The sequence below is a fragment of the Vitis vinifera genome, chromosome 17, assembly GCF_030704535.1.
Source record: "Vitis vinifera cultivar Pinot Noir 40024 chromosome 17, ASM3070453v1".
NCBI classification, from domain to species: Eukaryota; Viridiplantae; Streptophyta; class Magnoliopsida; order Vitales; family Vitaceae; genus Vitis; species Vitis vinifera.
This window is the reverse complement of record NC_081821.1, coordinates 19,179,097-19,197,142: the sequence shown is the minus strand read 5'-3', so window position 1 is coordinate 19,197,142 and position 18,046 is coordinate 19,179,097. Positions and strand designations below refer to the sequence as shown.

Below are 18,046 nucleotides of genomic sequence, written 5' to 3'. Positions count from 1 at the left end.
TGATCCTGCTTTTTAAGGATGGGATGCAGAAATCAATAGTAATTGCATGGCTGAGTATTTCTATGGAGATTGAAATTAGCTAAACATACCTTTTTGTGCAAACTGTAAAGGATGTTGTAAAATGACATACTCAGATATGAGAAATTTTGCACAAGTATTTGAGATCAAATCAGAGCTATGTGATACAAAACAAGGAAGCTAATCTATGACTCAATACTATAATATCTTGAAGAACTTATGGCAAGAGCTTGATTTATTTTATGAGGCTGATTAGGGGAATGTTGAGTGTAGTATGAAGACTAAAAAAAAAAAAATGATTGAAAAGAAGAGTGTTTGAGTTTCTCACTAGTCTCAATAAAGGCTTAGATGAAGTAAGAGGGAGAATTCTTGGGAAGGAACCATTACCTTCAAATTAAGAAGTATTTGCAGAGGTTAGACAAAGAAGAAAGTAAAGGAAAAGTGATGATGGAAGAAGGCAGAGACTCGGCCACAACATCCTTGAACACCGAAGGTTCTACTTTGTGATCAAGGGGCTATGAGAACTTAGGTCGCAGAAGTTGAGTTTAACAAAGAACCAGCAAAGGAGAAAGAATTATGATGTGACCATTATCATAGGCCTTGCTACTCCAAGGAGACCTATTGGAAGCTGCATGGCAAGTTACCAAATTGGAAACCAAGTATACCAACTGATGTGAGAGGTTTCCTAGCAAATAGTAGATCATCATGCTGCCACCAAATCCGAGAGTACTACAAGGGAGAATGCACTTAATAGGGAACAACTTAAAGAGCAGCTAGACAACTTATATAAGCTCTTAAATCAGTCCCAATCTTAATCACAACCGATGGTCCATACTTCCTCATGCACTCTAGCCCAAACAAGTACATCCGTAACTTCTCTTCATCTTGGTCAAAATAAAATGAAGCCCTGGATCATTGATATAGGTGCTTCAGATCATATGACTTGTAGTTCACATTCCTTTATTTCTTATTCTCCATGTCCTAGTAACTACAAAGTAAAGATCGCCAATGGCTCACTTTCCACTGTTGTTGAAAAAGGTTCAATAAAAATCTCAAAAAAACTTGACACTTCATTTAGTTCTCCATGTTCCAAATTTGTCTTGTAACCTTTTATCAATTTGCAAAGTAACAAAAGATAAAAAAAAACGTGTTATTAAATTCTCTCCATCTTTCTATGAATTTTAAGAACCACTTTCGGGGAATACAATTGGCAATGCTAGAGAACATGAGGAGTTATACTACTTTGAAGAGGAAGAACCTGAGTATAAAAAGGTTTACTTTCTAGTTGTAAATCTGATTTTGTTTCTAATGATCAGGAAATAATGTTATGGTATCGTAGGTTAGGTAATCCTAGCTTTCCATATTTGAAAAACTTGTTTCCATTGTTATTTAGAAATAAAAATCCATGTTTGTTCCAATGTGAAGTATGAAAATTTGTCAAACACAGCTGTGCAATGTTTCTTGCTCAAGCCTATAAATTTTCAAAGTCATTTTCTTAATTCATAGTGACATTTGAGGGCCTTCTAGAGTAACAATTACCTTTGATAAAAATTGGTTTTTAACATTTATAGATAACCATACACAAGTATGCTTGATTTATCTCTTGAAGAAAAAATTTGAAACTTGCCAAATTTTCCAAAACTTCCATTCCATGGCCCAAAATCAGTTCCAAACAAAAATTCAGGTTCTAAGAATGGATCATAGTAGAGAATACTTCCATTCTATCTTGGAAGAATACCTAGCCAAACAAGGGATAATTCATCAGAGTTCATATGTGGACATTCCACAATAGAATGGGGTTTCCAAAAGGAAAAATAGGCATTTACTAAAGGTTTCAAGGGCTTTTATGTTCACTATGCATGTTCCTATGTACCTATGGGGAGAGGCCATTCTTACTACCTCTTACTTGATAAATAGAATGCCATCTAGGGTTCTGAACTGCTAAACTCCAATTTCAAGCCTCATGAAGTCCTATCCTCGTTTCAAGTCTATGAACTCTTTACCCCTTCAAATCTTTGGTTGTATAGTGTTTGTTCATAATCATTCACCTAATCAAAGTAAGCTTGAACCTCAAGCCATTTAGTGTTTCTTTCTTGGTTATTCACCTACTCAAAAGGGTTACAAATGCTACTATATGGTTATAAAAAAATTCTTGGTGTCCAAAGATGTTGCCTTCTTTGAGTCTTAACCATATTTCCTAGAGACTTCTCCTTAGGGGGAGACACAACCAAGTAAAGATCGTTTATGGGAATTATCATTGCCCAATCATTCCAAGTTAGCAGCTAAAGATAGTAAGACTCACACAATGTTCATTTTTGCGATTGGTGCACGTGTCTCTTAGTAGTTGAGGCTATAATTTTAAATGAAACCTTTTGCCACAAGCCTTACCTTATACCTTTCAATAGATCAATCAACTTTGAATTTTTAGGTAAACACTCAATTACATCCAACAGTCTTTTTTCCTAATGAAAGTTTAGTGAGTTCCTGTGACTCATTCTTATATAAAGCTTTCATTTCCTCTTGAGCAACTGCTTTCCATTTTGAAATTCTTGGAGCCTCCTGCGTAGTTTTAGCAACGTTTACATAGGAAAGATTAGTGGTAAAGGCCTTAAAAGTAGGATTGAGTTTGCTATAGGAAATATATCTAGATATTGGATATTAAGTATAAATTTTGTGTTAGGATAGAGCCCTTAAAAAAATGACATGATGTAACAAATTTAGAAGTCATTATTCATTTAATGATATTCTAGTTTCACTTTTATCTATTCTTATTCCATGCATTATACTCTATGACAATTCTAACTCAATATTTCTTGCATTGAACATGACTTGGGTGTATTAGGAGTTACATAGAAGATCCAAGTCATAGGTTCCTTGCAAGTAGATGATTTGTTCATAGTTGGTTCGTGGACTTAGAGAATCCATTAGAGGTTGTAGTGCATATGGAAGAATGTAATTAGGAAATATTATAGTTGTATATTTTTGTAATTAAGGTCTCTTCTTCTAGGTTTCCATCCAGAAATGCATTTTTGATATCGAATTGTTGTAGATCCCAATAATAATTTATTGCTAATGATAACAAAATTCTGATTGTGTTCATCTTGGAAATCGGGGCAAATGTCTCTAGACGATCCACACCATATGTTTGAGTGTATCCTTTAGCCACTAATCTCGCCTTGTACCTTTCTAATGACTCATACACTCTATATTGAACAATATACACCCACTTACATTCCATTGGCTTTTTCTCTACGGGCAAATCTACCAACTCCCAAATTTAATTCTTCTCTAGAGCCTCCATTTCTATATTCATGGCATGTTTCTAATCTTCATTTGATAAAACCTTAAATAAAGGGGTAGGAATATGAATATTGTTCAAACTTATAAAAAAACTCTTATGGGACAGAGACTACTTTTCAAATGACACAACATGGGAAAGTGGATACAAAGGACGTTTAGTGCATTCTCACATTCCCTTCTTGATAGCAATAGGAAGGTTATGATTTATGTGTTTTTCAGACTAAAATTCTGACTGAGTTTGTAAAGGAGGATGAGAAATTGTTAACTCATTTTTAGAAGTTGGTTCAGATTCTTGAACTTGTATAAGTCCTGAGACTACAACTTTCTTCCTTCAACACACTTTGCCAATCATTCAATCCTTACGAACAACTATGGGCTCAATGGATGACTTGGGTTCAGAGAAGGAAGGTATGGAAACTGGATCAGATACTTTGGGAAGTTCAATGAGAAAGGGATCAATGAAACAGGAATCCCAATCCTTATCTTCCTTGATGGAATTCTCCCCTTGAAGATAAGAAGTAGGAAAATAAGACTCACTTCGTTGCAAGTAACATCAACTGGGACAAAATTTTGGATGGTGGGTGGTAACTCTTATATCGCTTTTGAGTTGAAGAATATCCGAAAAAAGTACATTTAATTGCTCTTGGATCCAATTTTCCCTTATTTTGACTATGAACATGCATAAATGACACATACACCCAAATATCTTAGGAATGGGATGGTTTATGGTTCTCATATTAAGATAAAATGTCGAGATTATTTTCATGGGACATTTGAAACCTAAGATTCTAGAGGGTAATCGGTTGAGATGTGTGGCAGTTAGGACGACTTCCCCTCAATAAGATTTAGATACACGTTTTTGGAACAAAAAAACTTGTGTTGTATAAAGGAAGTGACCATTTTTCCTCTTAGCAACTCCATTTTGTTGTAGGGTGTTTACACAAGATGATTCATGAATTATTCTTTCATGTTGAGAGTATGAAGTTAGGCATTGATTGAAATAATCTCTGGTGCTGTCAGACCAAAACCTCTTAATTTTGACGCTAAACTGGTTTCTTATCATGTTGTGGAAATTTTGGAGAACAATAATCATATCAAATTTATGTTTAAGTAAGAAGACTCAAGAGACCCTAGAACAATTATCGATGAAAGAGACAAGCCAATGTGCCCGAGATATATTAGGACAGTAGAAGGAATCCAAATATCACTATGAATAGATGAAAAGGATCTGAACTTCTTTTATTATTGGTTGGAAAGGTGGTACACTTGTGTTTGGCTAGTTCATATACATCACAATGAAATCTCTCAACATCTAATATCTTAAATAGAGAAGGAAACAAGATCTTAAGAGTTCTAAACGATGGATGTCCAAGTCTATGATAATGAAGCTAGATTTTATTTATTTTTAATTGAAAATATGGTTCTTAGAAAGAAAATATACAAATGATTTTCTTAGTGTCTCAAGGTAGTATAATTCGTTCTATTCCTTAGCAAGTTCAATCATTTTCCTCAAATCTTAGTCCTGAAATACATAGTAAGGTAAAAAATCACATTGCAACTCAAATCTTGTGTAAGCTTTTTGTATAGAGACAAGATTAGTTGACAACTATGGAACATGAAACACATTTCTAACTAAGTGTAGGACTAATTTGGATTTCTCCTACACCTGCGACAGTGGTTAATGAACTATTAGCTGTGACTATTTTCCTACTGTTTGGACAAAGGTTATAGTTCTTAAATTGGTGTGATGAATGAGTCATGTGATCTGTGACACCTGAATCTATAACCTATGAATTGACAAAGGTTTCATCCGAGACTTTTCATACAATGGAAATAGGAAACTTATCTGAAAGTGTCAGTGAGCAAGGACCTGAAGGTTTCTCAAGAGTTCACAACAAATTTCTCAGTTTCTCATTCTCCTCCTTATTGAATTTGTCTTGTTGCAGGGATCTTTCTTCAACTGGTTGAACAAAAGATAAGTGTGCTTGCCCATTATCCTTTTTCTGCCCTTCACTATCACCCCACTCTCATGTATGTCTTGCCTTCTGGCAGGAAGTGCACCATAAGTTATTCCTATAATCACGATTTGGAACCCTTGACCGGTCAACCCTTTTATGATTAGCAATGTTTGTTTTTTGATCACTTCCTTTGTTGGCAACCATAGTTAAGTATTCCCAATTTTGAGGTTCAAGCATGACACTCCTACTTTCTTTTGTTGGGATAATAGAGATAGTCTCATTCAAAATTTGGAGCTTTTTGCTAAGTATTTGAACTCTTACTTGGTCAAACTTCATATTAAGACCAACTAAAAATTCATAGACTCAATCCTTTTTTATATAATTCTTCAAGATTGTTGCATCCTCAGGGCATCTTATCTCAATGCATCAATGATGATCAAGTTCTTGCCATAGATTTTTTAACATATTGGCATACTCTGTGATTGTCTTGTTTCCTTATTTTGCTGCTCCAATCTTAACTTTTATTTCGTACACTTGGTTTGCATTTAATGCCTTCGAGTATGTTTAATGAACTGCATCCTAGATATCTTTAGCAGTTGTTAGGAACATACATTTGTCATTGATTTCAAGCGTCATTGAGTTCCATAACCGTGCCATAATTGTTAAGTCTTGCTCATCCCAAGCATCAAACCAAGGGTCTTTTCTCCTTGGTCTAGTTCCTAGGAGATGACTTAATTTCCATTTATCCTTCAAAAAGGTATGAACAAGTTGTGACCATTTTAAATAATTCTTCCTATTAAACTTGTATGCCACTTGAATAGTTTGTAATTCTCCTATGGTGAGATTGGTTATCACGGCCTCAAACTAAGTAGTGATATTAGGAGTTTCTAATACCTAGGACATTTTCTTTTTTAAATATAAAAGAACTTTTTGAGGGTTATTTGACCCATTGAGGATAACCCATAAAGCTTAGTTGTTCTGGAAAAGCAGCTGCAATAGTTGTGTCAGAGGTCTGGCACCCTTGACAGTCACGGAAGTAGTGTCAGTGGTCTAGCACCCTTGATTTTCAACAATATCCACAACATAGTAGGAACAAGGATCATCTGTTGTTCTCCTGATGAGTTCATGATCCCATTTTTGCAACAATGGAGAGATGGAGATGCAGTGTGAGGAGGAGTTGAGAGACAACACAAGGGAAACAAAGGCATGAGGGTTGTCAACGATGGTAGAGATGATGAGAAGGGCATTGGTGATGGCGCGATTTCTATTTTGCGGTGAGTTTGCAAGAGCAACGGTGCAAAGATGATGAAAATGGTTGAGGTCTTTGATTGCTTTCACACTAAGTTCGTGATCTAGGTTTGTTGCGTCAATGAGAAGCTGTGTTTGCAATGCAAATAATGATGAGACTCAGATGAGAGGGAAACCTTAAGGTCGATGATAAAGGTCAACTGTGATCTTCAGCTTGGCAATGAAGGCCGAAAACTTCTTCTCTTCCCAGATTTATGAGCCTAGAGCTCTAATACCATGTACACTATGAAGAATTGGAAGGTAAAAGAATAAATTTCTTCCTTGATTTCAACTTGTACATACCATACCCACATATTGTACAAAAATTCCTAACACAAAAAATAGAAGCCTTCCTAACCTAATTATACCAGATCCTCTGGATTATGGTATTGTCCTAATTCTCTCCTAAATTACAAAATTATACAACTATAATCCTTCCTAATTACATTCTTCTACAAGTAGAGTACAATATCTTATAGGAGCTAAATTTTTAAATCAGGGAGATCATTCAAAGCTTCAGGCACAATTGTAAGATATGAAACCACTGTTGAAATTATTGTAGATGGAAATGAAGCTGAAAATTATACCCCGAAAGGTAGTTCAAAGTATGATAAGAAACAATAGATTAATGGAGGTAATAGGATTTTGTCACCTTGCTTTTTTTTATTCCAAAAGATTTTTGTTGTTAATATGTTGAGGAAGGTAGGACAAATAAATTGTCTTTAGGTCTATGTTAAGAGAAGATCCACCTAAATCTGCTAAAATGGAGGGAAAGTTTTGCTTCTTGTTTAATGTCTGGTTTTGAGGAAAAAGTAAAGAAGATTGGCCAGTTCTTTGCTTTGGTAGTGTAGGATGGAGTTAAGCAGAGTTCTCTAATATTCCAACACAGCTGTAACCATTCCATTGAAATGTTCAAAGATTTGATACTAGAAAAATATGCTCGAATTTAACCAAATAACATTTGTTTGGTTCCAGGACTAGCCTATGGAATCTTCCTTTTTACCAAATAAGTATGGAGTCAGATTTTGCAAGAGGAATTGGAGAAGTTGATTCTGAAGTGTAAATTTGTTCTTGTACCATCTCATCCATGTATTGGAAACCTTATCTTGACCACATTGACAATTTGATGTGATGTATCACAGATAACAAGAAATAAATGAAAGAATTGTTCATAACCATAATTTTTTTTTTTGGTAGAAAAAGAATAAAGGAAAAGCATAGATATTTTCAGTTTGATCTATAAATTTTACTTGACATTATTTACTCAAATTTTGTTAGAAATTTCGCAGTTGTTTTCTGTTATGGCAATTTCTTTTTGTTTCCAAAAGTAAGCTTAAATTAATGTCTTCAGTCTTTAGCTATAACACTGTTAACCCTGATCATGATTTTTATTGTCTAAAGTGTCCTCCTGCTATTAGACTCATTACATCATTCCAATCTTTAATTTTATCAGGCAACTAAAACCAACAAGGTAGGTGTTTAACATAGTTTGTAGGGACAATATGAGACTAATATGAAGTTATAAAAGTTCTCACATGTATGTTTAAAGTCTTCGGCATTAGAAGTTACTTCTGGTAAATGATGTACTTCCATTGTGGTAATGTACCACATCTTATAATGATGATTTCATAACATGAAAAATTTGTATTTTTTGGAGTAATGGTGTGATTTAGACTAATCAGGCACTAATAGAAGGTTTTGGACCTTTCAATTTTGCTGTGATTGCTTGGGAAGTAAAACATTTTTTACAAGCCCAATACCCTAGTTAAGGTACAATAAGTCTATGTTTTCAATATGGTGGTCAGCATTCTTATTGAAGTTTTAGCTGCACCCTTTTTATTCTCTAATTGGAAAGTGTTACTAATTGTGGCATTTGTTCTCTTTCTTCAGAAGGTTAGAAATGTCACTACGACGTCGTGATGTTGAGCAGTGGATGAGCCATCGACGGTTGCCTGAAGATCTTAGAAGGTAAAATTTTAATCCCTTTGAGCTTCTCATACTTTTATCTTATCCTTTTTCTCTTTATTAATTACCTTAGTTCTCTAAAACTTGGCATATTTTTGCAGGAGAAATTTTTATATCTTCTATTTATCCTCTGGAATATATTTTTCTTGTGATATAGATCTGCCATCAGAACATTTGGACCATCCTTAGTTTGGTTCAAATTCTGGTCTGCCATTATTAGATCCAAAATTTCATAAAATTGATCCTTGTCTTGATTGATTTTATTGGGCTAGGCTCAGACTTCTAGCCTTGAGTTGGTTTGATCTTCGTAACTTTTCTTTGTTAGATACGTTAAAAGATGCACTTTAAAATGATAAATTTATTAGGCTTTGCTGCTATTTATTTTAAAGATTTTGACACCACTTATAGTCCTCATCATTGTTTGCTTCTTAAGAAAATATGCTAAAACTTCAATATGAAGTTATTGTGAAACTTTGAATTATGCGTATTTCACAAAAATCAAGAGATACACCATAATATATATCTAGCCTCATCCTATTGTAGGAAAGGATAATTCCTTGTAATTCAAATCAATTCAAATCTACGAACTAATTTATAGTTGTATAAGAAGAGTTCTAAAAGGAGAAAAGTCCTAACTAATTTACAGTTGTAAAAGAAGAGTACTAAAAGGAGAAAAATACTAAATTATAGGACCCAAACTTTCAACACTCCCCTTCAAGATGGTGAATAGAGATTCTTCATGCCCAACTTGCCTATCATTCCTTGAAATGTGGTATTAACTAGCCCTTTAGTTAGAACATCTGCAAGTTGGCCACCTGTGCTAATATATGGAGTGAAATAACACCACTATCAAGCTTCTCCTTTATGAAATGTTGATCCACCTCTACATGTTTTGTTTGGTCATATTGTATCGGATGATGAGTGATATTGATTGTAGATTCATTTTCACAATAGTAGAGTGTGCCCACTCGATCTTAAGATCATCTAAAATAATTTTTAAGCTATAACAATTCAAAAATTCCATGAATCATTACCAGAAATCCACTTCAATGTTTGATCTTGTGACCATTGGTTGCTTTTTACTTCACCATTTGACTGGATTTCCTCCAAGTACAATATCCCGATGTTGACCTTCTATCCAAAACTGAACCAGCACAATCCACACCTGTGTAGGCTTCCAAGCACAATTTTGTACCTTATTTAAACAACAACCCTTTATCAGAAGTTCCTTTAAGGTAGTGTCGCATCAGATAGGCATCTTGAAGATGAGAGTCTTTGGGATTGCAAATAAAGTAACTAACAATGCTCAAAACATATGCAATGCTCAGTCTAGTATGTGCTACATAAATGAATTTTCCCACTAGTCATTGGTACACGCCACGATTTACAGTCCCATCCTCTAATGCCTCTTCTAATTTATGGTTTGGTTCTATGGGGGTGTCCACTGGATTTCTTTGCGAAAATTAATCACATATTTCTGTTGTGAAGCAAAGATACCTTCCTTAGCATGAGCCACTTTGATTAATAGGAAATGCTTTGATCTACCAAGCTCTTTAATCTTAAATTCTCTAGCTAAATACTACTAATGAACCTCCTTTTCTCTAGGATCATTACCGATTACAATGATATCATTCACATACACCATCAAAGTTGTTACTCCATTTGAAGCTGAATGCTTCATGAACAAAGTGTGATCACCCTGAATTTGTTTGTATTTCATTGCTAACATCACTTCAGAAAATCTACCACAAAGATACCCTCCTTATCATGAGCCACTTTGATTCCTAGGAAATACTTGAATCCATCAATCTCTTTAATCTCAAATTATCCATCTAAACACTATTGAAGAGCCTCCTTTTCTTTAGGATCACTACCGATTACAATGATATCATCCCCATACACCAATAAAGTTGTCACTACCTTGGAAACCAAATGCTTGATGAACAAAGTGTGATCACCTTGGCCCTTTTTTTTTTTTGTATTTCATTGCTAACACCACTTTAGAAAATCTCCCAAATCATGCTCTTAGAGATTGTTTTAAGCCATATAAGGGTTTTTTTTTTAAAAAAAATTGCACACCTTGGTTCTACAAAGAGTTTTGCCAAAACTCAAAGGAATTTCCATATAGATCTCTTTTTGTAAGTTCTCATGCAAAAATGTATTTTTTTACATTAAATTGTTGTAAACTCCAACCAAAATAAGCCGCCAACAACAATAACACCCTCATGGTATTCATCTTAGCTTTGGGAGCGAAGGTTTCTTGGTAATCAACCCAAAGGTTTGTGTGTAGCCTTTGGCTACCAACCTAGCTTTATATCTTTCTAGGGGCCCATCAACTTTGTACTTGACCATATATACTCATTTACACCTAACTAGTTTCTTCCTCTTAGGTAACTTCACTATTTCCCATGTTCTATTTTTCTCAAACTCTCCATCTGAACTCTCATGTCTTGTCTCTAATTCTCATTGTTAAGTGCCTCGGCAAGGTTTTGTGGAGTGGTTATGATGTACAAATGAATGAGAAAACTTCTGTGGGACAAGGAGAAGTTATCAAATGACACAAATAATGACAACAAATGTTAAGTGCATTGTCTTGTACCTTTCCTAATGGCAATGGGTAAATTAAGATTTAAATTAAGATCATTGTCAACATTTGAAGTACTAAGAGAGATAGAGCTATTAGTTGGCCTCGGTTCAAACTCTTGAGTATGCATAGGTTTAATAGCGGTTGTTTTTCTCTTTAAGCAAAATTGCAAACGTTTTGTAGCAATAGCTTTCAAACTAGTGTTAGCAAAGGAATCTCATTCATTGTTTTTAGAAGATGGGTCTGATTCAAGCTTAGTTGGAATATTATAGACAAAATTGTCAATGACAACAAGGGTTGGATCAGGTTTTGAAGGGACAGAATTCATGGAGAACACAAGAAGGTCAAGTAATGGGGATAAAGGATCTTTATCTTCCAAAGGTAATGTCTCCCCTTGAAGGTAAGAACCTGAGAAATAATTTTTTTTTTTTTTTTTTTTTCTGCATAGGTTACATCCATAGATACATAACACTTTCTAGAAGGAGGGTGATAACATTTGTAGCCCTTTTATGTAGGCAAATACCCCATGAAGATGCATCCCAATGATGTTGAATCCAAGGATGAAAATATCAGTTTTTACAAATATATTAGTAGTTGAATTTTATGGATATATTAGGAAATATTGGTGGAATTTTTGACAAAAATCGATGGGAGAAGAATTGATAAAAAAATTACAAAAACTTATAGAAATATTGAGAAAAACTTTAAGAAATGATAAAATAAGTATTCTTTGAAAAAATAATATATATTATATATATTATAGATTTATATTGAAATTATAATATATTTTAGTTTTTTTATATTGAAGGATATAAAATAAAATGATAATATATGCATAAGTATTTTTTTTAATTTAAAAATATTGGTAATTTTATTTATAGATTTATATTTTTCTTGTATTTAATATTATACAAAAGATAGTAAAATAATTCAAAGTGACTTTTAATTTATGTTGAAATAATGCCAAAGTTAGGATTTTAATTTAGGAAAGTATTTTAGGAATAAAAAAGGAGAGATCATTTAGGATATTTCCTTATGATTCAGTTTCCTAATTTTAGGAGAGAATTAAGCTAGATTGATTTTTTCTTATTCAGTCATTTGTGTATATATATGTGTATGGTGTGTACCGAATATAATCAATAAAGGTGTTCAGAAATTCTTCATGGTATCAGAGCCAGTTTTCTGAAACCCTAATCCCTTCTGGCCACCTCTTATTCAGGCCATCATTCATTCCGGCCAAATCTCTCTGGCCATCTCTCAATCCGACCATCTCTCTCTCTGGCCATCTCTCATTCCGGTCATCAGTCCCTATTCTCAGAGTCAAGGGAGAAAACGCTTTCCGGTCGGTCGAATCGTCGTCAGAAAACATTCACCTCCGGCAACTTTTCCGGCGAACTTTCTGGCGAACTTTCCGGCGACGGTTTTTTTCTACACCGCAAGGAGCACCTGGAGGAGATCTCCAATTTGTCCCAAAGCACCGGAACCAGAAACTCATCCACGCGCCGTCCACGCGCGTTTTTCCGGCCGGCGACTGCATCTCACGCGCCGGCGCGTGAGGGCGCGTGAGCCACTTTTCGGCGACGCGCTTCCTCCTCCAAGCTCGCCTGACGCCGACCAGCCACCCTTCTTACCTGTTTTTGCCATCCGAGCCCTGCACGTGCCTCTTTTGGGATTCTTTTGCTTCCGTGGGCCCTTCGATCAGTTTTTCCGGCGTCCTCCGGCTATTTTTTCTCAACTCCAATCCCTGCACGTGCCTTGGGAAGTGTTCTTCTACCTTTCCGGTCCATGACAAAATATGGAATGGCATCATCACAAGTATCCAGCGTCACGTCACCAGAATCAGGGGGCAGATCTGAAATTCCAAACCTTGGTGGCAATGATTCCTCTCCTATTCTCATCACAGGACACAAATTAAATGGCCATAACTATTTACAGTGGTCACAATCTGTGTTGCTGTTCATTTGCGGTAAAGGAAAGGATGAGTACCTCACTGGAGAAGCAGCCATGCCAGAAACTACAGAACCGGGTTTCAAGAAGTGGAAGATTGAAAACAGCATGATCATGTCATGACTTATCAATTCCATGAACAATGACATAGGAGAAAATTTCTTGCTGTTTGGGACTGCAAAGGACATATGGGATGCAGCCAAAGAAACTTACTCAAGTTCTGAAAATATTTCAGAACTTTTTCAGGTTGAATCAGCCCTACATGACTTCCGCCAAGGAGAGCAGTCAGTTAGTTAGTATTATAACACACTCACAAGGTATTGGCAGCAACTTGACTTATTCGAGACTCACTCATGGAAATGTTCGGATGATGCAGCAACATACAGGCAAATTGTGGAACAAAAGAGACTGTTCAAGTTCTTCCTAGGACTAAACAGGGAATTGGATGATGTTAGAGGCCGAATCATGGGCATTAAACCCCTTCCAAGTCTCAGGGAGGCTTTTTCAGAGGTTAGGCGTGAAGAAAGTAGAAAGAAAGTGATGATGGGATCCAAAGAGCAACCTGCCCCAACATTGGATGGCTCTGCCCTTGCTGCTCGGTCATTTAATAGTAGTGGTGGAGATCGTCAGAAACGAGATAGGCCTTGGTGTGATTATTGTAAGAAACCAGGCCATTATAAGGAGGCTTGCTGGAAGCTTCATGGCAAACCGGCTGATTGGAAACCAAAGCCACGGTCTGACAGAGATGGCAAAGCACACGTGGCTGCCAACTCTGAGAGCACATCTGTTCCCGAGCCGAGTCCATTCAACAAAGAGCAGATGGAGATGCTACAGAAACTATTAAGCCAAGTTGGCAGTGGCAGTACTACCGGGATAGCCCTCACTGCTAGTCGAGGAGGAATGAAGCCGTGGATAGTGGACACAGGTGCTTCTGATCACATGACAGGAGATGCTGCCATTCTTCAAAATTACAAGCCAAGTAATGGTCATTCATCCGTCCATATTGCTGATGGTTCAAAGTCAAAAATTGCCAGGACAGGTTCTATAAAACTTACTAAAGACTTATATCTTGACTCTGTCCTCCATGTTCCAAACTTGGATTGTAATCTTTTGTCCATTAGCAAATTGGCTCGTGATCTCCAATGTGTTACTAAATTCTATCCAAACTCGTGTGTTTTTCAGGACTTGAAATCGGGGAAGATGATTGGCAGTGCTGAACTGTGTTCCGGGCTCTACCTCCTCTTATGTGGCCAATTCTCAAACCAAGTCTCTCAAGCAAGTTGCGTACAGTCTCAGAGTATGTTAGAGTCTTTCAATTCTGTGTCAAATTCTAAGGTCAATAAAGATAGTGAGATTATAATGTTACACTATCGCCTTGGTCATCCTAGCTTTGTTTACCTTGCAAAATTGTTTCCCAAATTATTTATCAATAAAAATCCAGCATCTTATCACTGTGAAATTTGTCAGTTTGCAAAGCATACTCGAACAGTATATCCTCAAATCCCATACAAACCTTCGACTGTTTTCTCTCTAGTTCATAGTGATGTGTGGGGTCCCTCCCGGATAAAAAATATTTCTGGCACTCGATGGTTTGTGACATTCGTTGATGATCATACTCGGGTAACATGGGTTTTCCTTATGAAAGAAAAGTCAAAGGTCGGGCACATTTTTCAAACCTTCAATCTTATGGTTCAAAACCAATTCAATTCCAAAATTCAAGTCCTCAAGTCAGATAATGCAAAGGAATACTTTACTAGTAGTCTCAGTACTTATCTTCAAAATCACGGCATTATCCACATAAGTTCTTGCGTTGACACCCCACAACAAAATGGGGTGGCTGAACGCAAGAATAGACATCTCTTGGACGTTGCCCGGTGCCTTATGTTTTCCTCTAATGTTCCAAACTATTTCTGGGGGGAAGCTATTCTCACAGCTACCTATTTGATTAAACGTATGCCATCCAGAGTGCTTACCTTTCAATCCCCACGTCAACTTTTCTTAAAACAATTTCCTCACACCCGTGCCGCCTCTTCTGATTTACCACTCAAAGTATTTGGTTGCACGGCATTCGTTCATGTGTATCCTCAAAATCGTAGCAAATTTGCTCCTCGAGCAAATAAGTGCATTTTCCTAGGGTATTCTCCAACCCAAAAAGGGTACAAATGCTATTCTCCAACCAACAAAAGATTTTACACCACCATGGACGTCTCTTTCTTTGAACATGTCTTCTTCTATCCCAAATTTCATGTTCAGGGGGAGAGCATGAATGAACATCAAGTTTGGGAGTCTCGTCTTGAGGGTGTACCTTCTTTTCACTCAGAGTCACCAAATCCTTCCCAATTCGCGCCCACTGAGTTGTCCACACCCATGTCGTCATCAGTCCAGCCAGCCCAGCACACAAATGTTCCTTCTCCCGTGACCATCCAGTCTCCCATGCCTATTCAACCTATAGCCCCACAACTTGCTAATGAGAACTTACAAGTTTACATCAGGAGGAGGAAAAGACAGGAATTAGAGCACGGATCACAGTCAACATGTGGCCAATATATTGACTCCAATTCAAGTCTTCCTGAAGAGAACATAGGTGAGGATAGGGCTGGAGAGGTGTTAATTCCCAGCATTGATGATTCTACTCTGCCGATTGCATTGAGGAAGGGTGTTAGGAGATGTACAGATCATCCAATTGGGAATTATGTTACGTATGAAGGGCTATCACCATCTTACAGAGCATTTGCTACTTCTCTTGATGATACTCAGGTTCCCAACACAATACAAGAGGCATTAAAAATTTCAGAATGGAAGAAGGCAGTACAAGATGAGATTGATGCACTTGAGAAGAATGGGACGTGGACTATCACAGATTTGCCGGTTGGGAAGAGATCTGTGGGGTGCAAGTGGATTTTCACCATAAAATACAAAGCAGATGGATCAGTCGAAAGATTCAAGGCTCGTTTGGTAGCTAGAGGGTTTACACAATCCTATGGGATAGACTATCAGGAGACTTTTGCTCCTGTTGCAAAACTGAACACTATCAGGATTCTTCTCTCATTGGCTGTCAATCAAGATTGGTGCTTGCAACAACTGGACATAAAAAATGCGTTTCTAAATGGTGACCTAGAAGAGGAAGTCTACATGGAAATACCACCTGGTTTCGAAGAAAGTATGGTAAAGAATCAGGTTTGCAAACTCCAAAAATCCTTGTACGGCCTTAAACAATCTCCCCGAGCCTGGTTTGATAGATTCACAAAAGCAGTCCTGAAGCTGGGTTACAAACAAGGTCAGGCTGATCATACTCTATTTGTCAAGAAGTCTCATGCCGGGAAAATGGCCATATTGATAGTCTATGTCGATGATATTATTCTATCTGGGAATGATATGGAGGAATTACAGAATTTGAAGAAGTATTTGTCAGAAGAGTTTGAAGTTAAAGACCTTGGAAATTTGAAATATTTCCTTGGTATGGAAGTGGCTAGATCAAGGAAGGGAATTGTAGTCTCTCAAAGAAAATACATACTCGATCTTCTTAAGGAGACCGGTATGCTTGGATGCAAACCAATTGATACTCCTATGGATAGTCAAAAGAAACTTGGTATCGAGAAAGAAAGTACACCGGTAGACAGGGGGAGATATCAGCGGCTTGTCGGGCGCTTGATTTATCTCTCACATACTCGGCCAGATATTGGCTTTGCAGTGAGTGCTGTAAGTCAATTCATGCACAGCCCCACTGAGGAACACATGGAAGCAGTCTACAGGATTCTTAGATATTTAAAGATGACACCAGGGAAAGGTCTATTCTTCAGAAAGACAGAGAACCGTGACACTAAAGTATACTCAGATGCGGATTGGGCAGGAAACATCATTGACAGGCGGTCCACTTCTGGATATTGTTCTTTTGTCTGGGGAAATCTTGTTACCTGGAGGAGTAAGAAGCAATCAGTTGTAACCAGAAGTAGTGCAGAAGCTGAGTACAGAGCTCTTGCACAGGGAATCTGTGAAGGGATTTGGATAAAAAGGGTTCTTAGTGAACTGGGACAAACGAGTTCATCTCCAATTCTGATGATGTGTGATAATCAGGCAGCTATAAGCATAGCAAAGAACCCCGTGCATCATGACAGGACCAAGCATGTTGAGATTGACAGACACTTCATCACAGAGAAGGTGACTAGTGAGACGGTTAAATTGAACTATGTTCCTACCAAGCACCAAACCGCAGACATCCTCACCAAAGCTTTACCTAGGCCTAACTTCGAAGACTTAACTTGCAAGCTGGGATTATATGATATATATTCTCCAGCTTGAGGGGGAGTGTTGAAATAATGCCAAAGTTAGGATTTTAATTTAGGAAAGTATTTTAGGAATAAAAAAGGAGAGATCATTTAGGATATTTCCTTATGATTCAGTTTCCTAATTTTAGGAGAGAATTAAGCTAGATTGATTTTTTCTTATTCAGTCATTTGTGTATATATATGTGTATGGTGTGTACCGGATATAATCAATAAAGGTGTTCAGAAATTCTTCAATTTATAACATATATTAAATATATTTATATGTGCAAATGTTACAAAGTTCATGATCTGGTCTAGTGGTCACCACTACCTTATTCCGCACACCACGTTATGGGTTCAATCTTGGGGGTTGGAATTTTAACCATTTTTTCTTCTTCAAGAAGAAACAATCCCACATTGGAAATGGGAAACCAAACAGATGCGGATTTATTATGGATTGCCTTAATTAAAGTGCACAATTGAGATGTGGGTTGGGCTTGACAGAGGTGGACTGATTGCTTCTCTCTCCATAAGACCATTATTGGAATTTTTTAAAGTGAAATTTGTGGTGATGTGGTGAAATATAGTCAAGAAATTGGTGAAATATTGGTAAATATCATAATATCATTGATAAATTGCCAAAACAGTGACAAAAAACTGGAAACATCGATTCATCAAGATATCCTTGTTGGTTATTATGTCGAAAGGGTCTGACACGCGAT

General features: G+C 36.7%; 1 protein-coding gene across 4 annotated transcripts in view; it reads left to right on the top strand.

Annotated features, from left to right (window-relative positions):
* LOC100246030 (probable cyclic nucleotide-gated ion channel 20, chloroplastic) overlaps window positions 1-18,046 on the top strand; it is a 119,400-nt gene that overhangs the window by 64,939 nt on the left and 36,415 nt on the right. For all 4 annotated transcript variants that reach the window (XM_019226506.2, XM_010665635.3, XM_010665636.3 and 1 more), the window contains one exon: window positions 8,454-8,531. In XM_019226506.2, coding sequence (XP_019082051.1) covers window positions 8,454-8,531 — 78 coding nt within the window. The remainder of the gene's footprint in view (window positions 1-8,453; window positions 8,532-18,046) is intronic.